General features: G+C 38.4%; 1 protein-coding gene across 2 annotated transcripts in view; it reads right to left on the bottom strand.

The window, feature by feature from the left end:
- Positions 1-21,274, bottom strand: part of CDK19 (cyclin dependent kinase 19) — a 133,394-nt gene that overhangs the window by 53,048 nt on the left and 59,072 nt on the right. For both annotated transcript variants that reach the window (XM_080388202.1, XM_080388201.1), the window contains one exon: positions 16,757-16,897. In XM_080388202.1, the coding sequence (XP_080244328.1) occupies positions 16,757-16,852 (96 nt within the window). In that variant the 5' untranslated portion in view covers positions 16,853-16,897. The remainder of the gene's footprint in view (positions 1-16,756; positions 16,898-21,274) is intronic.

Below are 21,274 nucleotides of genomic sequence, written 5' to 3'. Positions count from 1 at the left end.
TGAAAGTGTGAGTTGTCAGCACCCTGCTGACATGGAGGTAACTGCCACGGGCACACTCTTATCATGTGGCATCTTGCAGTAAGCACTAAGCAACTTGCTCCTTTTCATGAAAGAATAAAGATATCTCTTATTTACCGCAGGATACCACTGGTAAAAGCGTGCCCACAGGCAGGTTGAGTACCTAAAGGGTTTTGAGTTCATATTGCCACTTATACCCACAATAAAGTTATCTCCATCCAGAAAACATTCTTATATGCTGAACTACAAGTCTCAGATGAAGAGGTTCCTCAGTTTAGAGACTACGCGTATGATAACTGAGCTGCAGCAGAGCAGTAAGGAAATCTCTCTAGATTAACGATGAGTTTATCAGTCTGCCTTTTTTTCTTACTGTGTTTACAAGTCAACGTAAGATTAAGGCAACAACATTTTGTCACACATGATTATTCCATTAAGGCTTCCCTAATATCTATAGTAGCTTTCCAGCCGCCCAATTTAAAATAATTCAGGCAAGGTAAAGAAGAGTGTTTGTATTGAGCATTTTTGATATAGTGAGTTGAAGTGTTCATAGAAATTACTTCAGTTTATTAAAAGCTGCACAGTAGCTAGTAAAATGTGAACCTTCTGTCCTAAAACTGTCTTGATTTGTGAATGTAAACAAAAGAAAAAAAATGTTGGAACAAGCAATGAAGGCAACCAGGCCAGAGTAATATACACAAGAATTGTGGAAGGAAAATAAGTACATTATAAATATGTTTACTTTACAATATTCCAATGTAATGTACTGCTACAACATGGTATTTCAGATTCTAAAAGTTCATTTCTGTAGTATATTGCTAGTATCTTCAGTTTTATTTTACTACCTAATAAAAATGCATCAAAAGACAATTATGTTAACAGATGTCTTCATGAATAAATACATTAGGTATTAGTATTACTTGTCCTCATGAATGCAAACCAAAAAGCAGTTCTCAGCAGGATACAGACAGGTGGTGCTTCAATGTTTTAAGCAGCCAACACAAGACAAGGTGTGGGAGTCTGTTCTTTAACCACTTTTGAAGGTTAGGGTTTTTCCAAATGAAATATGCAGCACAAAACCAAAAAATCGTTAAGTCATCTTAGAAAAATTTAACCTAACATGTTGTCAATTATTTATTTATTTATTAACTTGTTTGTGTCTCTGGAGTTATTTGCAACACTTTAATAATAGTTCTGTAGTAAGCATCAAGGCCCTGCTTACACACTGAATTGAAATTGCTGTACTGTATCTAATACCATGTGGAAGAACTAATTAGTTATTGATTTGGAACATCTGCAGCCAGTTTTCAGTACCAAGTATTAAAAGGTTTTTCAATCAATCGCCGGTTTGATTGAGAGACCAACTCTGGACTGAAGTCTGTGGTTGAAGATTTTCAGACACAATTTACAAACTTGCTGTCCAAAATAACAGTAAGTTAATTAATTGTGATACAGGATCAACTTGAAACCTCAAAAAACCCGTAGTCAGTAATACATACACTTCCAATAACATAAATAGCACAAACATTTTTGGAAAGTTTATTTTTTTTGTTGGTTGTTTTCTTATTTTTAAAGTGTGAAGACAAAAAGTTATATGCTATTAAAAAAAAAAAAAAAAAAGGCCTGCCAAACCTCAAACGGATAACCTCCCTTTTTTATTTTGCGAAGGATTTTCCCTGTAATCTCCAAATGCTTTACAAGAATTAGATAAAAACTAAAAAAAGCAACCTCAGAACTATAGGCTGTAGCAGCTTAAACATACATGCCCATGATAGCACTACTCATTCTTGAAGTTACTAATGGAGGTTAAAAGCTAGAAGGCATAGGGAAAGAAGGTTTGGGGTACATATAATTTTGAGTGGGGAAACACAGAAAAGCTGTTTTGGGAGGTAAAAGCCTTAAGAAAGCTGGTCTCAACATTTTTTTCTGAGGCAGAACCACCACAGTAGGGACCACTACCAACTTCAGTCTAGAGACCCTTGGGTTTTAATGAGTCTATGAAGTTTTCGAATTAGTATGGTACTTGTTAACAATAACCTAAAATAAAGGAGGGTCACCCCACCTGGACTGCGTGAGCATTTCCCCCATGTTGGTCAAAGTATGAAACAGTGTTCTACCTGTACCAACCACTGCAGAGCTCAAAGTTGTGAAGGCCAAAAGTAGGTGCAATAATTAAGGTTGTGAAGATGAAGAAAGAGGAGTATTTCAGGAAAGTCAAAGCTGAGTCAAGGTTATATGAGTAATGTTAAAGAGGTGGCAAAAGGCAGATCAACAGATACAGGAATGTGGGTAGAGGAGCAGGAAGTTGGAAGCAAATGAAAGATTTGCGTCAACAAAGAAAACAGAGAAGAAGAGTTGTGAAGAAGGCTCTACGTGCCGAAAACAAAATCTGAAATAGTTCAGAACTAATTATAATATTTTTCCATTCAACAATTATGCCCTTTTTAAAAAATGAAAAACAACCTGCATAGACATGCAGTGACTGCTGTGAGACACCGCCAAATCCTGAGAAACATTCTGTGATTTATGCCAAAAACATGAGCATGTTAACGTGTGGCAGGTCAAGCTGTCCTAATTTTCTTTTATTTTTTTAAACTACTCCAAACACATATTACACTTTCAAAGAAAGACATGACTGTCCTTGCTGCAGCAAATGTGCCCAAATTTACTAGGAAAAATATATATGTTCTTAGTGCTCAAAGTTTATGATTTACCTCACTGTTGATGTTACCAGTAAGTCCTTGGACAGTCTCACAAAACATCAAGTGCTTAAAATGCAAATAAACTCCCTGTGGGATTTTTTTTTTTTCTTTTTTCAAACTCATACATAAGCTAGGAGCTCAACTCCTGTTCCTCAAAGCCAGATTATGACTTTTGAAAAGCCTACTGTGCAACAAAATGCCTTTGAGAAAACCCCTAGCCTTCAGAACATACTGTAAGAGCGTTCCTACTCCCAGTTACTCTGTCCCATGTTTTGTATATGCCATGCTCATCAGTTGAAACTCTCTTGGAACATTCTTTTTGAAAATAGTCACATTACAAACTTAGAACCAGGATGAAAGTCTAGGGGAGCTTTATTAGAGGCAATAATAGCTTTAATATAGATTTAATGGCTGTAATGTCCCTGCTATTAAAAATCCAAAAGCCATCAACTCATTTAACAACTTGAAATCTGATATTACCAAGATGAAAAGGGATACTTTACACTCTACCCACCCCACCCCAATTCTCAACACAAGTTTTTGCAAGACTGAAGTGGTTCTTGCATACTAAAGGCTAAACTAGACATGAACTGTAGGAGGACTGTACCCAAAAAGTTGAACTGTTCTACAAGCTCAACTTACGGGTACCAGTTGGGAAAAAACCCACAAACCATATAGTCATTATTATATCAACATTGTAGTTACCAGCATCTTAATGAAATCATCCTCAGGAACAATGTAAGGCACTTGCATATTAACATAGCAGCTGTCCAGTTTTAATGATGGTACATTAGGCAATTTTATCTCATTCTCATTAAGGAGTGAGATATTAAAGGACTATGTATTTTCTGCAGGATAAAAACATGCAGGTGAGCAGTTACTACAGAGCAACTAACGCACAGTAAATCCACACCCTAGACTGCCTTGCTGTAACTTGTTCATGAAGCCATACCCTCCACTTCAGTTTAAGTTTTTCAACTAAATTAAATTAAAACTACCTAAATACTGAAGAAGGGTTCCAAGTTGTGTGTACCAAGAAAAACAGCTGTACAGTTTCAAACGTTACTGCCTCTAGCAGTCCACGCTGCCTCTCCACTGGAGATAATCACCCAGACAGCAGACTGTTCCAGAGAACGAGCTCCTCTGCCACGGCCCTCCAGCCCACTTCAGCATCTCGGCAGGAATAAATATACCTTTGTTGAGGGCAAAAGTTAGCACTGGGACTGCAAGCTGGGACAGCCACAGCGGAGAAGCACACCTGCATCACTGGCTGCATGGTACCCAGCATCACCTCCAGTGTGGCAGAGGGCAGGGCAATCTGAGACAGCACCACCTCATCGCACTGGCACAGCTGAATTGAGGACAACTGTTTTCAGATCACCCAGAATAACCACAAAAAAGTTTAACACAATTTAGCTAATCTATTTCAACAGTTTGTACAGACTTTCCTGAGTGTTCCCATGTACACAACCCCACAGAAAGCGAGAGATAAGCATGTAGTTAATTTTTCCAATGAAGCAAAAAGAGAAGTCCTAAGTGAGCAGAACCGTGGGGAACAGCACCTCAGTAAACTACAGGTTATAAGGTATATATAACCCTATAGACAGGGATAAAATAAGCATCAAAATTCCCACACTGTAGGAGGAGAAATAGCTTGAAAATAAGATAACTAGAAAACAACTTAATTAACATTTTTTCCAACTTAAACACACCACTTGCAATATACACTCTGGTGTTTTTATGTTACATAGGAAAAGATGGCTTTTAGGTCCTCTAAAAGGTTCACTGCTACTGCAAGCCCTTCCCAACCTACTACAGAAGCTGGCACCAAAGAAGAACAGCAGCTCCCCACCAGAGCACAGAGACACTCACAGAGAAATAGCTTTCTAAGTAAATCCTGCATCCTAGCAAACAACAGGAGTCAGCCAGCCATAGCATACGTATTTGCTGACAGTAAAATTAGGTAGAGGCTACTGCAAGATTATTATACTATCCAGACATCCAGAATTTCAAGCGCACACGTTACCCAAAACCTAAATAGGTCTACAGTTCTTGGTTTTAACTATCAAGAATTCAAATTAATATTTACTTGATAAGCAATCAGTTTTAGGGTTGCAACTGGAATTCACATCCTGAATTTCAAGAAATAGAAACAACTTTAACATCCCTTTTAAGAGACTTAGTTTCAGCTGAGCTGGAAAACAGCTAATCATAAAGTTTAAGAGCCACAAAAACAATTTTCATGGTATTAGAAGTCAGTATCAGCTCATTAAAATGTAACCTACTGGAGTTTGCACTTACTTTGTAATTCTAACACTCATCATCCACATCTGTACATCAAAAGTAACTATATGAAAGGCAAATCAAAATAAAAATGTACAAGCGTGTTTCAATGATTAAAGAAAAATTTGTAACAGATGATATTTGTGAAAAACCCACTCTTTGGCAACAATTACAGCATAAGACAAAATGACTCAAGTAGCTGAAATTCCCCATTTCCAATGGGAACTTCAGGAATGCAAAACATTCTCCTCCAAAGTATTTTCTTAGACTTGAGTTATATTTGAGAACACCAGCTACATAGAACATTACCATGCTAAGTTTTTTGGATTTGGGCTCAATATTTAAGCTAGCGGAATAAGCCAGTGTAAACTCTTAGCACTACCTTATTTCATTTTTATTACTCTTTTGATTATTTTTTTTAGGCAAAACTCTTCAGAAAAAAACAAATAAACAACTCAGAAGTGAATAACAGAAATAAACTAATACAAAACCACCCAAAACTTAAATTCAAAGTTTATTATACCCCTAGGAACCAAAGCATCACAGAAATGGGCTAGTGGGGCTGGGTGGGAGGGAGGGGTTGATTAAGAATGCAAAACCATAATCCCAATATAAAAAACATTTTTCAGATGCCATTAGCTTCTGAAATGGAGTAAAAGCACTTCCACACTGGTTTTTCACTACTTTACAAAGTAGCATAGGAAAGTTACTGAACTGGTGGGGAACTGCTGCTACAAGGCACGGTCTGGAAACCAGAAGGCAATAGTGAGTTGTGCTCCAACACCACTGCGGTGCTGAACAGAGCAAAATGGGGGTCCACCAAAACGCCTGTTATATATTCACATGGACTTTAGCTTCCAGAGGGCAGGAAAATCACAAAGAGAAACAACAGTTACAATCCTGTTAGCACTGAGGTTTGGTACACAGAGCACGGTATGTGTTTAAGACTAACTACTTGCACTATGACAAGCCTTTCTTGTCTCATTATCTTCGCTGCTTCACTGTTAATAGGCGAAAAATCATTATAGTTTTACTAATAGTCCAGATATACTGAAGGTTTGTTCCTGTATTTATTAAAATATCTTGAAAATTTAATTCCGAGCTGGTTTTACAGGAAATTCAGAAAAAACAAGTATAAGACTTGCCATGTTCAGTTTTGGGCCCCCCACTACAAGGAAGACACTGGGGTGCTGGAGCATGTCCAGAGAAGGGCAACAAAATTGGTGAAGGGTCTAGTGAACAAGTCTTAAGAGAAGCGGCTGAGGGAACTGGGGTTGGACAAAATGAGGGGACCTTGTCACTCTCTACAACTACCTGAAAGGTGGTTGTGAGGTGGGGGTAGGTCTCTCCTCCCAGGTAAGAAGTGATAGGACAAGAGGAAACGGCCTCAAGTTACACCAGGGGAGGTTTAGATAGGGTAGTAGGGAAATTTTCCTCACCAAAAGGGTTGTCAAGCATTGGAACAGGCTGCCCAGGGAACTGGTTAAGCCACCATCCCTGAAGGTTGTTAAAAGACGCATAGGTGCGGTGCGTAGGGACATGGTTTACTGGTGGACTTGGCAGGGTTAGGTTAACGGTTGGACTCAGTGATCTTAAAGGTCTTTTCCAACCTAAACAATTCTATAACCCTCCCTAAAGATGAATTTGAAAACTTAATGCCCCATTTCTGAGAGAAACACTTGACATATTTGGTCATTTCACAGCCTGTATAAGGAATATCCTTAGACTTCTTTAACTGACATAACTGTGGTATTTGGTCTTACAGCTACTGTAAGGCCAATGGTTTCTGAAACACGAGCTACAACACAAAAAGGCCGGAGGCTGGAGGAGACAGAGAGGCCCCGAGATAAGCCATCAGTAAAACATCATCTGATAATCATTTTCTGCAGCACAGTCATTTTCTTTGACGATGTTCACACATAACAAATCTGAGGAATAAACTAACATCCTTTGCTAGTCACTGCAGCTTCCTGCATCACTGTCAAAGATGCTTAATTTAAATGCAAGACAATCTGCAACGTTATTGCAATATTTTAGTAGAGCAGTAATAACTACAGTATGCTTGCAAAACAAGAGAGAGTACAACATGGCAAGCAACAAAGAACAAATGCAGTATTTTTTTTTTCTTGATTATATGTTATATTAGTTGTCTTCATTAACTTCTTTTAAGCTTCATTAATTTCTATTACTGCAATATGGACATGTCAACAATGTGCCAACCTTTGCTGCCTTATTTAGAAGGGGCAGTGAGTCCAAACAAAAATAATCTGATAGATGCACTTGTTGCCAATCCTATAATCCAAGGGCACTTTCTCCAACAGAAAAAAGTGCTAAGTCTTTTTACAAAAGAAAAGCTTTTAAAAGCTTCTTCTAAGCTTTGCATTTTTCATTTAGAACGCAAAACCCAGTTTGCTCACTCCAAATGGTCAGTTGCACCAGTAAGCTAGATACATCATGTACTTACTAGAAACCATCATACAACAGATGGTATCTGAATTGGGGCTATCAGAAAAATTACATTTTCCTTCTGTTTTTTTCTGTATCAGGAAAAGCCAAACAAACTCTAGAATTATTTTAATACTTTTGCTTCCTTCTTGCCCTTTTTCCACCTCAGGAAAAGAGATATGAAGCTTACAGGAGCCATGTCATCTGTTGACTTTAGCAGCAAAATGCAGCCAACAGAACATTAAATCAGTCCCTTTGTTTCTTCTGACTCACCTGAATTCATATCCAGTCAGGGTTTTATGGGTATAAGTTTGTTTCAGAACCTGAGGTAAAACATTTTTCTTCAACTATAATTATTTTTATTAGCAAAAATTAATTCACAAGCATCTTCTCAACACTCTTGCCACAAACCAAAAGGTATGCATTAGTCAGTCTTGGAAAAATTGCTGTTTCCATGTACTCAATAGAGGTAATACTCTGCCCACATATCCATACACCTTTCTAAATCGTGAAGATTAGGTTTTACAACAGAGAGAAAAGCAAAGTTCTAAGCAATAAGAAATACACCAGTTTTAGTAGGTGTCCCTCAATATATGCTTAATATTTAAACAGGGAAGGGGTGGGGGGGAGAAAAGCATATGCTGATAAAATTCCCTTTGCTATTCAGCATGCAAAATTTCCAGTTCATTTACCTATCTAGAAGCATGTATCCATATAGATACACATCTAAGCACCCACATATTGCTGTTCCTCAGCCATAAATAAAAAAGTATATCTTCTCTCTAACCAGATATAAAAGAGGAAAAATGTGTTAACCTTAAATTCAAATCACTTTCTGAAGTTGTCAGGGAGTCTAATATCTCAAAATACACAGGTTTAGCTTGCATTTCCTTTCTTTTGGGAAACCTGCAAATTGAGTATGATCATTCATAAGGTTCTTTGACACTGTGGAAAGTCCCCCTTCACCCCAAAGAGATCACGCAGATGGAGTAATACAGCATTAAGAGGCCTGGACCCATACACAGCTAGAGAAGAATGTGAGTCAGGAGTGCGTGTCTGTACACATTCGTGCACCCTTCTCATACACACACACTCAATGACAGAGAATGGTGGGGATTACAATTACAGTGTTTTTAAAAAGTTTAAAGAAACTGGCAGACAGGTTGACTCATTATTTATTTATAGGAGGCATGTGCGTGCCCAAATGGGTGCAACAGGGCCAAGAAGCTTTTCAAGCCAGTGCAGAATTACTGACAGAAGGCAGGACCCAACAGTTCTTCATTCCTCCACAGCAGCTGCTTGTCAAGAGAGGGATGCATGAACCTACGTCTAAATTTACGTTCGATATCAGCACATAAAAATCCTTTTTTAGAATTGCTGGTTAAAAGGGGAGTTTCCCACACTTGTCATTTTACATTTTATCTTTCAAACCCACAGTTCACTTCCTTAGCAGAATGCAAGTGGGACACTTAAAAAGCACTTCAGTTCTGCTGCTTTTTAGGTAACTTTCAAAATTATTTATTGGCCTAGAAAAATCATCTTGGGAGGGGCACAGGGAGGAAGAGGAGGGAGTAGTTGGATACTATAAACTAGTAATAATAAGTAAGCACCAAGACACTTTTTTCATTTCTCAAAGGCTTCAACATGAAAGCTGGAATAAAGAGTCAGTATCCACTTAAGAAAATTTTAAGAAGTTTTCTGGTGTCTTCATACAACATGCAATTTATTTTAATTCAGAGTCTTTGTTAATACTTCCAAGCTCATTAGAAGAAAGGAATCCAACAACAAAAATAACAGTTAACTACATAAACCACACATATTATATGTTTTCACTCAAAGATTTCAGAGCACATAGAACAGTAAGCTACTAATTTGACCCATAAATAGCTAACAGACTGAAAAACAAAGGCAAAGACAGGTTAAGTAAGTTGTGTAATGTGGCAGCAAAGTTCCAGAGCGTAGTCCAGGTACAGGTCCATGGTAAGAGACTGCAGATTTACATACTGGCTACAGGAGAATGACTGTGAGAATTTTTTTTTTTTTAATTAATCTCTAAACTAAAAGTCAACCAGTCAACTAAAAATCTGAAAACTGTTGAAACTTTATTGCATTTAATATAACTGAATTACTGAAAATTTATTCAAATGTTGGTATTTATAGAAACATCATCACAGATCATTCAAAATACCAATCCCAGATAAATCAGTAATATTTTTTAAAAAATCACAAATTATCAGAGTTAGACAATGAAACACTAATTAGTTTAATCATTTCTGAATAGGTTGTGCCTTTGAGGGAGACAGAAGTTGCTGATTCCCACAGAAAGACATCTGCCTGGCCCCTTCGCTCTGGGCTTTCCCTTTCTGCTTTACTTCTGACAGCAGAAAACCCAGTCTTCAGATGGCTGCGGTTTCCAGACAGCCCTCAGACAGGACTACTGCATTGCCCACTACATACTGGTCCACAGGAGATGCAGAGCTGCAGCACCAGAGAAGACAGCTTGCCCTGAGTGCAATTACGGCCAGTCAGAGCTAACAGCCATTACCACATGGGCAACTCTTGGCTCTACTACAGATTTACACTTGGGAAGATACCGGGTTTACTGTTACTGCAGCCACTGGATATTCAGGGGACCTGTTAAGAAGCCTGACTCTGGGAGCTCACATATCTCATCACCCTGAAGGCTGTCTTATAGACATTTGCTATATAAACAGACACACAGGGTCCAGATTATATCAGACCTCAGCCGTCTGCTATGTCCTTCCACCAAAAATGCCCAGATTAGCACTCCATAAATTCTGCGGGTGGTAGAAGTGCATGGACACTCCATAATCCACTCTGGGAAGAAAGAAAAACTGATTAGCTTAAGCACACAATAAAAATAGCTTCTGCTAATACAGATGACATAGCAAAGCAAACTACGAAACACATACATGATCATCCCCTGCTTTAAGGAACAAGACAATGGTAATAGAAGAGCTGGAGATGGGAAACCAGTGGCAAAGTCTTCACCACATGTGGATTCTTCCTTCCTCCCCCACTTAGTGAAATTAGCGTGAGAAGGTTGATTTGGAGAGAACAGGTGACACTTCACACATGGATATGGAACATCACCAGCTTAGCCCACTCGGCAGCTGAAGCGTCAAGGAAAGGCCAGGTCAAGTAAGACTTGGGCCTGACTGGAATGATGAGGTGTCACATGAGGGGCATCACAAAAATCCTGAGAAAAGCAAGTCTTGGCTACCAGTGAGGAAAAGTGATGCATGGTATTGCAGGGCATGTACACAGAGATGGCTAAAAGACAGAACTGCAGGAAGACTTTTGTTGGCTCTTCTTGCTCTCTCCATCAGCTGTGTCTTCTGAAAAAAAAGAAGAATCCATCTTTGCTTCAGTTTCCCACTGAGATTCCTTTTACTTGTTTTTCTTCCCCATCATCTATCCAGTACCTTAGTAATGTAAGCCACAAATTCAAGTACTGTCTCCATTCTGTTGTCTTCAAAATGCTAAGTGTTTGCTGTCTTTCTACATGAAAAAAAAAATCCTTAAGTTTTCACTGTAACCACTTCCTTCACTGAATACCACCATAAGAGCTGTCCTGCAGTACACAAGGACCCTACATCCAGAATTTGCTTCAGGATTCAGTCACTTGGTTGCAGAGGTCTGGCACACTACAACCTATTCCGTTCCACAGCCGAAGCAGGAAAAGTACCCTTTCCTGGCAACTGCTATTCACATTTGCTTTAAATGCCAAAGGTGTATTTATACTGACATCATAGACTGTAAACTGGAGAACCCAAGAAACAGGCTCGCTCTGCTTTCTGCCACTGGCAAAAACCTTAATTCAAACAACTGTAACTAGATTCTTCAAAAAACAACTCAAACCACCAAATCTTAGATTGCTTACATTGAGAAATTTCAGGTGCTCGTTTTACTGGCCAAAAGCTAGGCACCAACAAATTTACAGGTATGAAAATGGTTAAGGAGGAGGACTACAGATCATATATTTAATACTGCCAGCCAAACAGGACAATGTCACTGAAAATGGAAGTCTGCCCTTCCCTTATATCCCATCCTTGTCCACTTGGCTCCCATGCATGTATCCATCTTGCCTATACATCCATGTCACATAAGCATTTGTGTAATTGCATGCTGAACCAGATCAGGGAGATGAATTTGCATACAGATCAACCTTTTCTTCATGAGTCTAATTTTAACTCATGTTAGTTTGCCAATCCCCAGCTTGGAGGAGGAACACAGTGGAGCAGAGAGGAGCAGAAGTAGCATCCCTCCTTCTGTAACAACAGTAAGTTATACATCCAAATCTGCCCAGAGAAACACCTCATCTAGACCTACCCTCTGTGTCACTTACACATGAAGACACCTAAATCTCTTTCTAAACAGAATAATACATATTAATTATTAGAGTGAAAAGGAATTTATTTAAATCTCTGCAATTTAAGACTCATGGACACCTTTTGTTCCATCAGAACATGTTAACTCTACCCTCTGTATTTAAGTCAAAACTGAGTTCTCAGGTGCGTCAAACATTGCATATTTTCACCTATATCACTGTTGCTCCATCTAGAAGAATTCTGCTATAAACTAATCTCTTTAATTTGTAAAATGACACACATAGTAAATTTAAACGTTCTAAATCTGTAGAGGGGCGATACAAGAGAAGCTGAGAAATTCTTATTCAACCAGTATTTAAAATTTCAATAAAACCACTTTAGGAACTGGGCTCATCTAAAAAGGTTAGTTTATACGACTATTGCAATGAGCAAGTTTCCAATTTCAGAATGCAGAAAGCAAGCATTTAACACAATCTTAGGGGGAAGGAAAAAAAAACCCAAACAACAAAACAAAACCAAAAGAAATCTACATTTTTCTGGTGAGTTTGATTTCCAACATTCATTTTTCAACCAGTAGCTTTAGTAACATTAAGCAGCATTCTACAGCAATGCTCAAGGACATAAGTGGAATCTTAAATGAATTCCTCAATATGGTTTCTGTGCACTTAAAACATTCTCACAGATAATACCTCCCTCCAGGAAAATACATCTTATTACGAATAGAAATTGCTTTTATCAAGTTCTAAAGGAAATGGTCCCTGCCTGCTTTTGTCCTTAAGCAACTAGCATCAACTACAGAAGGGTTATTAGCACAAGAAAAAGTGCACAAATCCTTTCTATTGCTAGCATGAACACACACTGTGCACACTGTATGGAAGATCTCCATTTTCAGATGTCTCTGCAAAGTAAGGCCTTTGCTGAACATTCCTGTAAAATCTAAATAACTCACATTTGGGGAGGAGGGGACAAAGACATAATACCCAGAAATACTGCACTCCACATGCTGCATCTTCTAACTCGCTATTGACTCAAGGTACGGAGCATAATTTTAGATCTCCTTCAAGTGACAGCCCACAGTTTACACAGAGCACTTTGAAAAACAAAAGCTTAGTACTAAAAGGTTCTTTAATAACTATCTGTATTAACCTCTTGTTCACAATGAAATGCCCCAGCAACTAGTAAAGCCAGCAAAGTCTCCTTCCTTCTCACTCATGGCTTTCAGGAATGCTGCTGTGTGGGAAAGGCAAAATTATCATTGCCTTTTTTTTTTTTTTTTAATGTTGAAATCCAACAACAAAATTCCACTCCAAATTGCTTGGTAGGAGAACAAATGTATGGATTTTCATAGACTTAAATCAACTCCAAGGTGTATAAACTGACACAATGCTACTTAAAGAAATCAAAACTTTAATGCTCCTGTCTCATATTCTGTACTGGTTTGCAACTTGCCATAAAGAAAGTTACTGCTGAATATTTTTTAACTGACAGAAATAAACAGCTTAGCCGAAAAAATATACCTAAAATGTCCTTAGCACCTTTCAGCTACCTTCAAGGTAAAGGAAGCCAGTAACAAAATACCCCAATATTACTAGAAATTGAAAGATACACTACACTAAATCGTTTTCACATTTCTAGAAGTATGAGTGTGTATTTTTGTAATATATGTAATTTGCCTCAGTTAAGGCACTTTCCTAAATTTGGGCTTGGTTTTTTTCGAGAGTTTAATCTGACATAAGTCTTACATCAGAAGAGACTCACAGTAAACACAGTAAACAAAAGTGTTGTACTGATTTAGAACCACAATTTCATTTAATCTTCTAAAACCACTTTCACTTTCATCTAAGAACTAAAAAAGGGCATCTTAACAATAAAATAACTTTATCTAACAGCAGACAATGCTGGAACAACCTGTTGAACTTTCTGTTCCACCACCTCCAGCCTCACACTTCTCTGCCAGCTCCTGCACACACATAAGCTCCCAGCGAGATCCGTCAGGGAGCTAATCCTGCAGAAAACAAGCTCTACAGGAGAAAAGTGAATACTTTCTGTGATTTTAACTCCCTGAATGAGTTCACCATGAGTCAGGTGTCATCTGCTAGACCATTAAAATGGGTGGCAATGCCTAGTGGCAGTGAAGAGGGGAAGGAGACTGTCTCCTTGTGGTAGAAACTATCCATTAGCTCAGCCCAAGGACACGTCGTGTATTGCAAGTCTGCAAGTTAACATTGTTCCCCAGTTTTATTACTGTCATGCTTTTGCTGGCTACTGCTGTTCTTAAGAATAATTTAAAAGTAACAATTTTAAGGTATCTAAAAATACAGATCCACTGAGAACCAGGCTTTTTTCTAAACGCACATTTGGTATTCTAGCTTCTTTAAAAACTCTTTAAGACAGTACCAAATTAAGATTTAAACACTATTTTTCAAATACTTCCAAGCAAGTAATCTCTCAAATACTTAACCTCCAATGTTTCTGTTTTTTCATTGCAACATTTGGTAAATAAATCCTAAAGGTCATTTCCATGGCTCAGGAGAATGTGACTAATATTATGATACATATTCCTGGAGAACCTTTTTTTTTTTTTTTTTTAAGAAAAAAAAGAACGAAATAAGCATAACATGACTTTTATGGATGTCACCATCTTTGGTCTACATCCAAATGCATGCTAAAAATAGTAAGAACAGTTATATTAATACAGGAAAGTACAAGGTGTCTTGATGCAAAATTTGGTTTACATAGAACACAAGTTTTTCCAGAGATGTACATTAAAACAGCTAAGAGAAAAACACCACGCAAACTACTCCCTATCTTAAGATGACACTGAAGATTGTTATTTATGTATTACGCAAGCAACTGATCCCAGGTACTGTTCTTAGAAGCAAAAAATCACAGGTATGCGCATATGAATAAGAATTAGAGATACACAAGATTTTTGGTTAACTGAAAATTTAAATTGGTTACTTAATGATTACATTAACTCCTAAATTCAAGAGCAGACAGGACACACCCAGAATTACATGAGTTTGTTCTTAGTCTGTTCAAGAAAAAATTTTTTGAAATACCTGAATTCTTCCAAAATCCACAATAATTTTTAAAAAGGCAAAAGATTCTGAACAGACCTTTAAATCAGCAGTGTACCAAAGCAATTTTTTACATGGCTTTTCTCTCACTGAGGTATCCCAGAATCCATTAACTTAAATTTATTCGCATACCAAGAACACATTAAGACTTCACAAATTTCTGTTCTTCGCCCTTTTCAATTATGCCAACATCAGTCAAGCGTTACTATTCCAGAGCCATGAAAAATAGTAGTCTTTTTTTTAACAGCAACCATCACCTCCCAAAGTTCCAAGAGAAAAAATGGAGACATTAGGCACCAGCTTTGCTGCAACTCATCAACAATAGATAAGATCATAGCAGCACTAGTCACACAAAACACCTGGTGCTGCAGGCTGGAAATAGCAAAACCAGCAAGAAAATTCTCTAGGGTATTCATTATTATCATCTTAGGTACCACCTTGTATTTCCTATCAAGACATCAAGTTCACATATGGCATTTGAGCGTATATATATTTAATAGTTCCATGAACACATATGCTTCCCTTAAACATAGCTGAATATAGACTTTTCAGGTGTTCCTTTTCAAGCTGTATCTAATGACATCTCAGCACTCTGCCAAAGCAACTGCTGTCTCCCTAGGCAAGTAGTAACTGTAGCATGAAAATCGGAGTTGTACTTGCTTCCTGCTTTTTCTCATAGCTACTATTCCAAAGGCAAACATGCCCCACACTCATCTGCCCCCACCCCCAATCTGGAATTTAACAGAAAAACTGACAAAAAATACCAAGGAACAAGGTTAAAAAAAAAATCCATACCAAAACCTGAAACCCCATTTCTGGCCACTGTTATTAAGTATTATGACAAATTAAATACAATTTATTTTAGGAGATGTCTGTGATTTCTATTCCAGGCCCACCTTAGTTTATTCATATTTTTTAAGAAAACATTTGCTCTACATCCAGCAATTAATTCAAGCCCCTATTTAATATTACAGACTCAAAACCAATCTATGTCTCAGAAAACTTAATCAGTGATTGTAAGGTACTGGACATACCTCCCTATTTTGACATACTGGGGCAACTATGAAATATAACCAAATAAAAGCAGTGGCTTTATGCAGAAGCTACACTACATTTCCTACCATACCTACTACTGATGTTGCAATAGCATAACTATTAGAAGAGATTTGGCATATTAACCAGCACATCGTTCATCTCAGGCCAAAAGGTCTAGTTACAATGCAAGTGGCAGCAAGCATTATATCCCTATTAGCAGTATTCTTTTTGCAACCCTTGACAGCACTGCACTTCATGAGGAGTGGTGGGAAACTTTAAGGGGAAAAGGATAATAACTAAGACAAAGCAACTGGCTGCCCTTGTAATCTGCAGTCAACTTAAAGAGCCACTACAGGTCATGAGAAATTTCAAGATGACAACTCTTTCATAGTTCTCTTCCCACGGTCAGAAAAAATATCACATGGAAAAGAAATACTCCATGAAAAAACTACTCTTTCACAAGCTTTTATGGTAACTTGCACGTAAGCCAAACAATGTACAAGGGTATCAATCACTTTCCAACTTAAACGCCTTTTCAGAGTCATGCACAAACATAAGAATGTTCAACCAACATGTATCAGCTGGCTCATGCACTGTTTTCGGATATTGATATCTACAATGCTTTTACCGGATCTAGCATCATTGTCTGAGCTCAGATGACTCAGACATGAACAATGTGAAAACATAGCTTGTTTTCATGTTTAAAAAGCCTCCATTGGTCTCCTGCAACAATAACAGGAAGAACTGTACGGATCGATATGCAAGATTACCAATAGGGGTTTTTCTTCTCCTACCAACAACATGCACGTAAAACTTTCTTAACCAGGTAAGAAGCAACACTTACCAGATCTCTGTGGAGCACCCAGTTTGCATGGAGGTAATGGATTCCATCAAGGATCTGGTAGAGTAGGGATTTAACCATTGATCTTGGCAACTGCATGGGCTTTTTATTTGCTTTTGAGGCACGGTGAAACTTGATAATATGCTAGAAACAAAACAAGTAGAATCATAAGCATGTTAGGTAAGTGGAAAGGTTTTTCTGTTGTGGTGTTTTTTGTTAAACTATTAACACTAAATAATGGAATGAAATACAAAAGTTCATTGAACTTCGCAATTAAAAGTAATAGTGATGTGCTCACAATTTCCTTGAATTGTTTTTGTTCTCTGAGTTGCTTTAAAAAACAACTGTCAAGCTTCTGTTAATATTTAAAGACTGGCTACTTACCTTGAGTAAGGTGTCTTAGACATTCTCCTTCCACCCTCCTCCCCATCTGAGATCCTCTTACCCTCAGCTGCTACAGCAGAAGCCCAAACCAGCAGTATCTACCAGAAAGACGACTGCACTCTATGCTTTCACACACCTTCACTCTTCCTCTCCAAAACCACCCAGGCCAGAGTGCCTGCAACTACTTTAGTGTTTCCCCCCTAAATTAGAATACCAGTAAAGAGAGTTTAAATAAATATTTAAATAAAGAAATGGGGCCACGGGAGCTAGGCTGGAGGTGAGCAAGCAAGACACAACTCCTGAAAACCTCACATCATCACATAAGGGTGAGATCATGTTCAAACACCTAAAAATGGTTATATTCTCGCTTCCAAGTTTTGGCTGCATACTTCGCTGATGATGACAAGCTAGTGGCTCTTACATTACAGAAGTCAGTCAGCCCACTAGAGGACAAATACCGCATAAAAACATGGAATGCAGAAAGGGACCCCAGCATTAGTCAATTGAAGGAATGAAAAAAAAGATCATGAAAAGATTGCTGAGAGATCATGAAATATTCATAAACTAATTACTATTTATTATAAGATCAATGAGGGTTAGGTTTGGTTTTGCTACCCTGTACAAGAAAAAAAGTGGGGTGAGGCTGTTCTACATTTTCAATCCTCAGACAAGGTGCCTTGCAAGACACAAACACAATCTTAACATATTGCCATTCAGCAAACAACTAAATCCATTTATTCGCGCGGGGGGGGGGGGTGGGGGGGAGAAATCTTTTTGAACGCTATTCAAAGAAGCATCTCAAATTAAATAGTTTTCAATTATGTGCTCTTTGGAGAGACAGAAATAATAAAGGCAGTTTGCATTTTTACTGAGAGCAATTCAAAATGCTAATCCATAGGGTGACAAGACTACTAATTACCCAATTCTTTAAATAGGATTTGTTTAGTTCAAGATCATCTCCCTTCCCAGGTTAAAAAGGTAGCCAACGGCTGTGCTTTCATTAGACCTCTTCTCCCTCCACCACCACCCCCTGCCAAGTCTGTCACTACTGCTCCCAGTGAAAATGATAATGGATTAATGTTTCCTCATGGTAAGTGCTACCTCTGGCTGTCACCAATACTTAGCCACTGTCAAACTGTGCTTAGCAAAAGTGTAGACAATATAGTTTAAAGAGAAATTTAAAAAAAAAAAAAAAAAGAAAACATCCCAAAAAAAGCAGAACAGCTGCTTGCTTACTCCGACAGCAATGTTCCCACGGAGCCTTTCACTACAACAGTGATGGCTGTATATTAAAAAACAGTGTAAAAGAAACCTACAGGATTATTGGGTTTTAATATACAAATGAGGATCAGTAAACAAAACAAACTCTTAGTACCTGATCCTTCGATCCTTAGTACCTGATATGAAAACTATAATGGAAAGCCTTAAGGGTTCATTTCCTTACCAAAGGTTTTTCTTGTCATGTGGCAAGATTCTGTGTCAAAACTTCAACTGGGAGTCCCTACTTTCCAGTACTACACAATGCTCACTGGATAATGACCTTCATGTGTAATTACGATATGATTTTTAAAACAGTAATGATTCCATAAACTCCCAAATGATTGTCTTTATCAATACATGGTATGAAAAAATACAGGAGCACCAACAGGCCAAGGTCACAATACAAGCCCAGCCCAGCCCTTTTTCAAGGTGCATGTAATCACTAAAGGGGATTTCAATACCCGTTCAAAAACTGACCAGTATCCACACAAAACATTATTCCTTATAATAAAGGCATACAGAAAACGAAACCAAAATAGGGTCCCATGAGACAGCATGAGACACAACTTAGTATGGATGCATTGAGGAGGAACGCTCTGCCTCCGGCCCTGCCACAGCCCCTCTGGTGCCCTGGAGGAAGGGACTGCGACAGCACCAGGCTCGTACCATCTGATTTCTGCCCCTGCACTCATTTGTGGCTCCCTGGTTCCTTCCAACAGATTGGGAATCCTGCTGAAGGTTTTGTCCCATGAGAAACTACAGATCCAAGCAGACATTTGAGGCAGCATGAGAATCTACTTGGGAACAAGACACTAGCAATCAGGCAGCTACTAGTACGGCCGGGCCATCCACTAGACTGGCAAAGCAAAGCCCACACAAGGGTAGAGGAGAGGAAGGCTTTTTCCTGCGGTGATTCAAAGCAGCAGCATCCCTATTCCTTCCTCTTGTTCCACAGGAACCCTAAGGTGAACTTTTGAGGCAGATAATCTCCCCCCACACTGAGCTTTAGGTACGCAAGTTACCTCTAGACCAGAGCTAGCGTAACTAAGTGCAATGCTAAGCTAAGTCACCCAGCCAGACTTGCCAGCTGAGGGCTCACCACCACACTTACCAAAGTTGGTGCACACTCCAAAAGATGTCAGAGCTTGCTCTTATCTGCCTCTGAAATACCACTTAGACACATTCTAAATCACCTTTCTCTGATGCTTGCTTGTCCCAGTCAGAAAGGCTAAGAGAGCAAGCTCCTTTCTTGAAAGAGTTATTGAATTGCTGAAGTGAATAAAAACTGGTAGTTTTACTTTAAGCAAGAAATATCACGATTAGATAAAATTCAATTTCCTACAAAAGCAAAAAAAATAATTATTGTTGCCAACTTACTCTACAGAAGTTTATAACTATCAAATTGCAACTATCACCCCATCACAGTTTAGATTAGAGAACTGAACAAAAATTAAACTCAAAACATACTGCAGGGACAAATATTACAGGGAACTGAAAAGCTGAATTTGCCCCAAGCCACTGAAATGAATCCACAGTGCTTCTGACCAAGCCCTACTCAACAGTTTTGTAAAAAAAGTAGTTAATTCAATTTCTTGTATGCAACTAGCCATATGAAGAAAGACCAACACATAAACCCAACACTAAACAGCAATTTTAATGGCAGTGTCCATCTAAGAAACAGAAGGGCAAGTAAATGCCATTGCTGAACTGCATCTCTTCTACTGGAGGCAGCAAGCCCAAGCTTTTTCTTATTTCTTTCTATTTTCAGAAATAGATCTATATGGCCCAGCCACCGTTGTGGGAAAATATCCCTCAATTTAAAAAAAAAATAAATAAATAAGAGCATCAGAACAGAGTTAAATGAATGGCTATAATTTGACAAAAGTTTCGGACAGCAGGCATATCAGGTGTACAGTAAGCTCCAAACCAAAGGATGTCATAACAATATAATGATGCTAAAAGATTTTTTTCACTTGAGCAATTCTGCAAACTTCAGCTATGGCAGGGAGATGCGCTCTCTTCGTTTAAGACTTAATAGTTTGATTTCCAAGACCTCAGGTGTAGAAACGGGTGCAGGTACCAGCACAAACCAGGATGTTCTTTATACATAACTGCACCATTCAAGTGGATGAGGCATTCTCCACTAGCTTCACCTCCTCAACAGTCCAAAAGTGCAGCCTCAAGTACATCATATAACAGCTGTAATCTTAGAACTAACAAAGGTATGGAATAATCTACAGAAATTATAGGAATTGTAACCTGCATTTCACATTCCCCAGATGACTGCCCTAACCACTAGGCTTCAAAACCACACTCCTCCTTGCTCTCATTCAATAAATCTTTTTGCAGAATAACACGGCATCAAGACTGTCCCATGAGCTATGAGTACAGATTTGAATCCTGACAGGTACAAAGGACATTCTGCATTTGTCACCAGGAACCAAAAGGTGTGTTCAGACACTACAGGTTCTAACCTTTAGGTACACTCAAGTTCTTTGCTGAAGCCTACCCCTAATGGATAATCACTAAGAACAAAACATGAGAACTTCCGCAATCCGGTCACATCAGAGGCATGTTTGCAGCAAGACAACAAGCAGAGAGAGGGTCAAACAGCTTCAGCATTTTCCACATCTTTTTTCACTGTCACTCCTCAAAGATAACTTAATTCCCATATTCTGGTAAGACCACAAAAGCTGGAAAATACCCAGACACATTCAGCAAAAGTTTCGGAAAGCCTTAATTGTCAGTGTGCACTGCCAGTTGCATGCTGCAGAACAGAAAGCCATCCACAATTTCATTTTAATTAGTTCATCAGCACATTGCAGATGCAAACCCTCCAACTGATATATCTAAAATGCTTCAAAACAAAAGAACACA

Source organism: Falco punctatus, assembly GCF_963210335.1.
Source record: "Falco punctatus genome assembly, chromosome: 5".
Classification (NCBI taxonomy): Eukaryota; Metazoa; Chordata; class Aves; order Falconiformes; family Falconidae; genus Falco; species Falco punctatus.
This window is presented reverse-complemented; position numbering and strand designations above follow the sequence as displayed.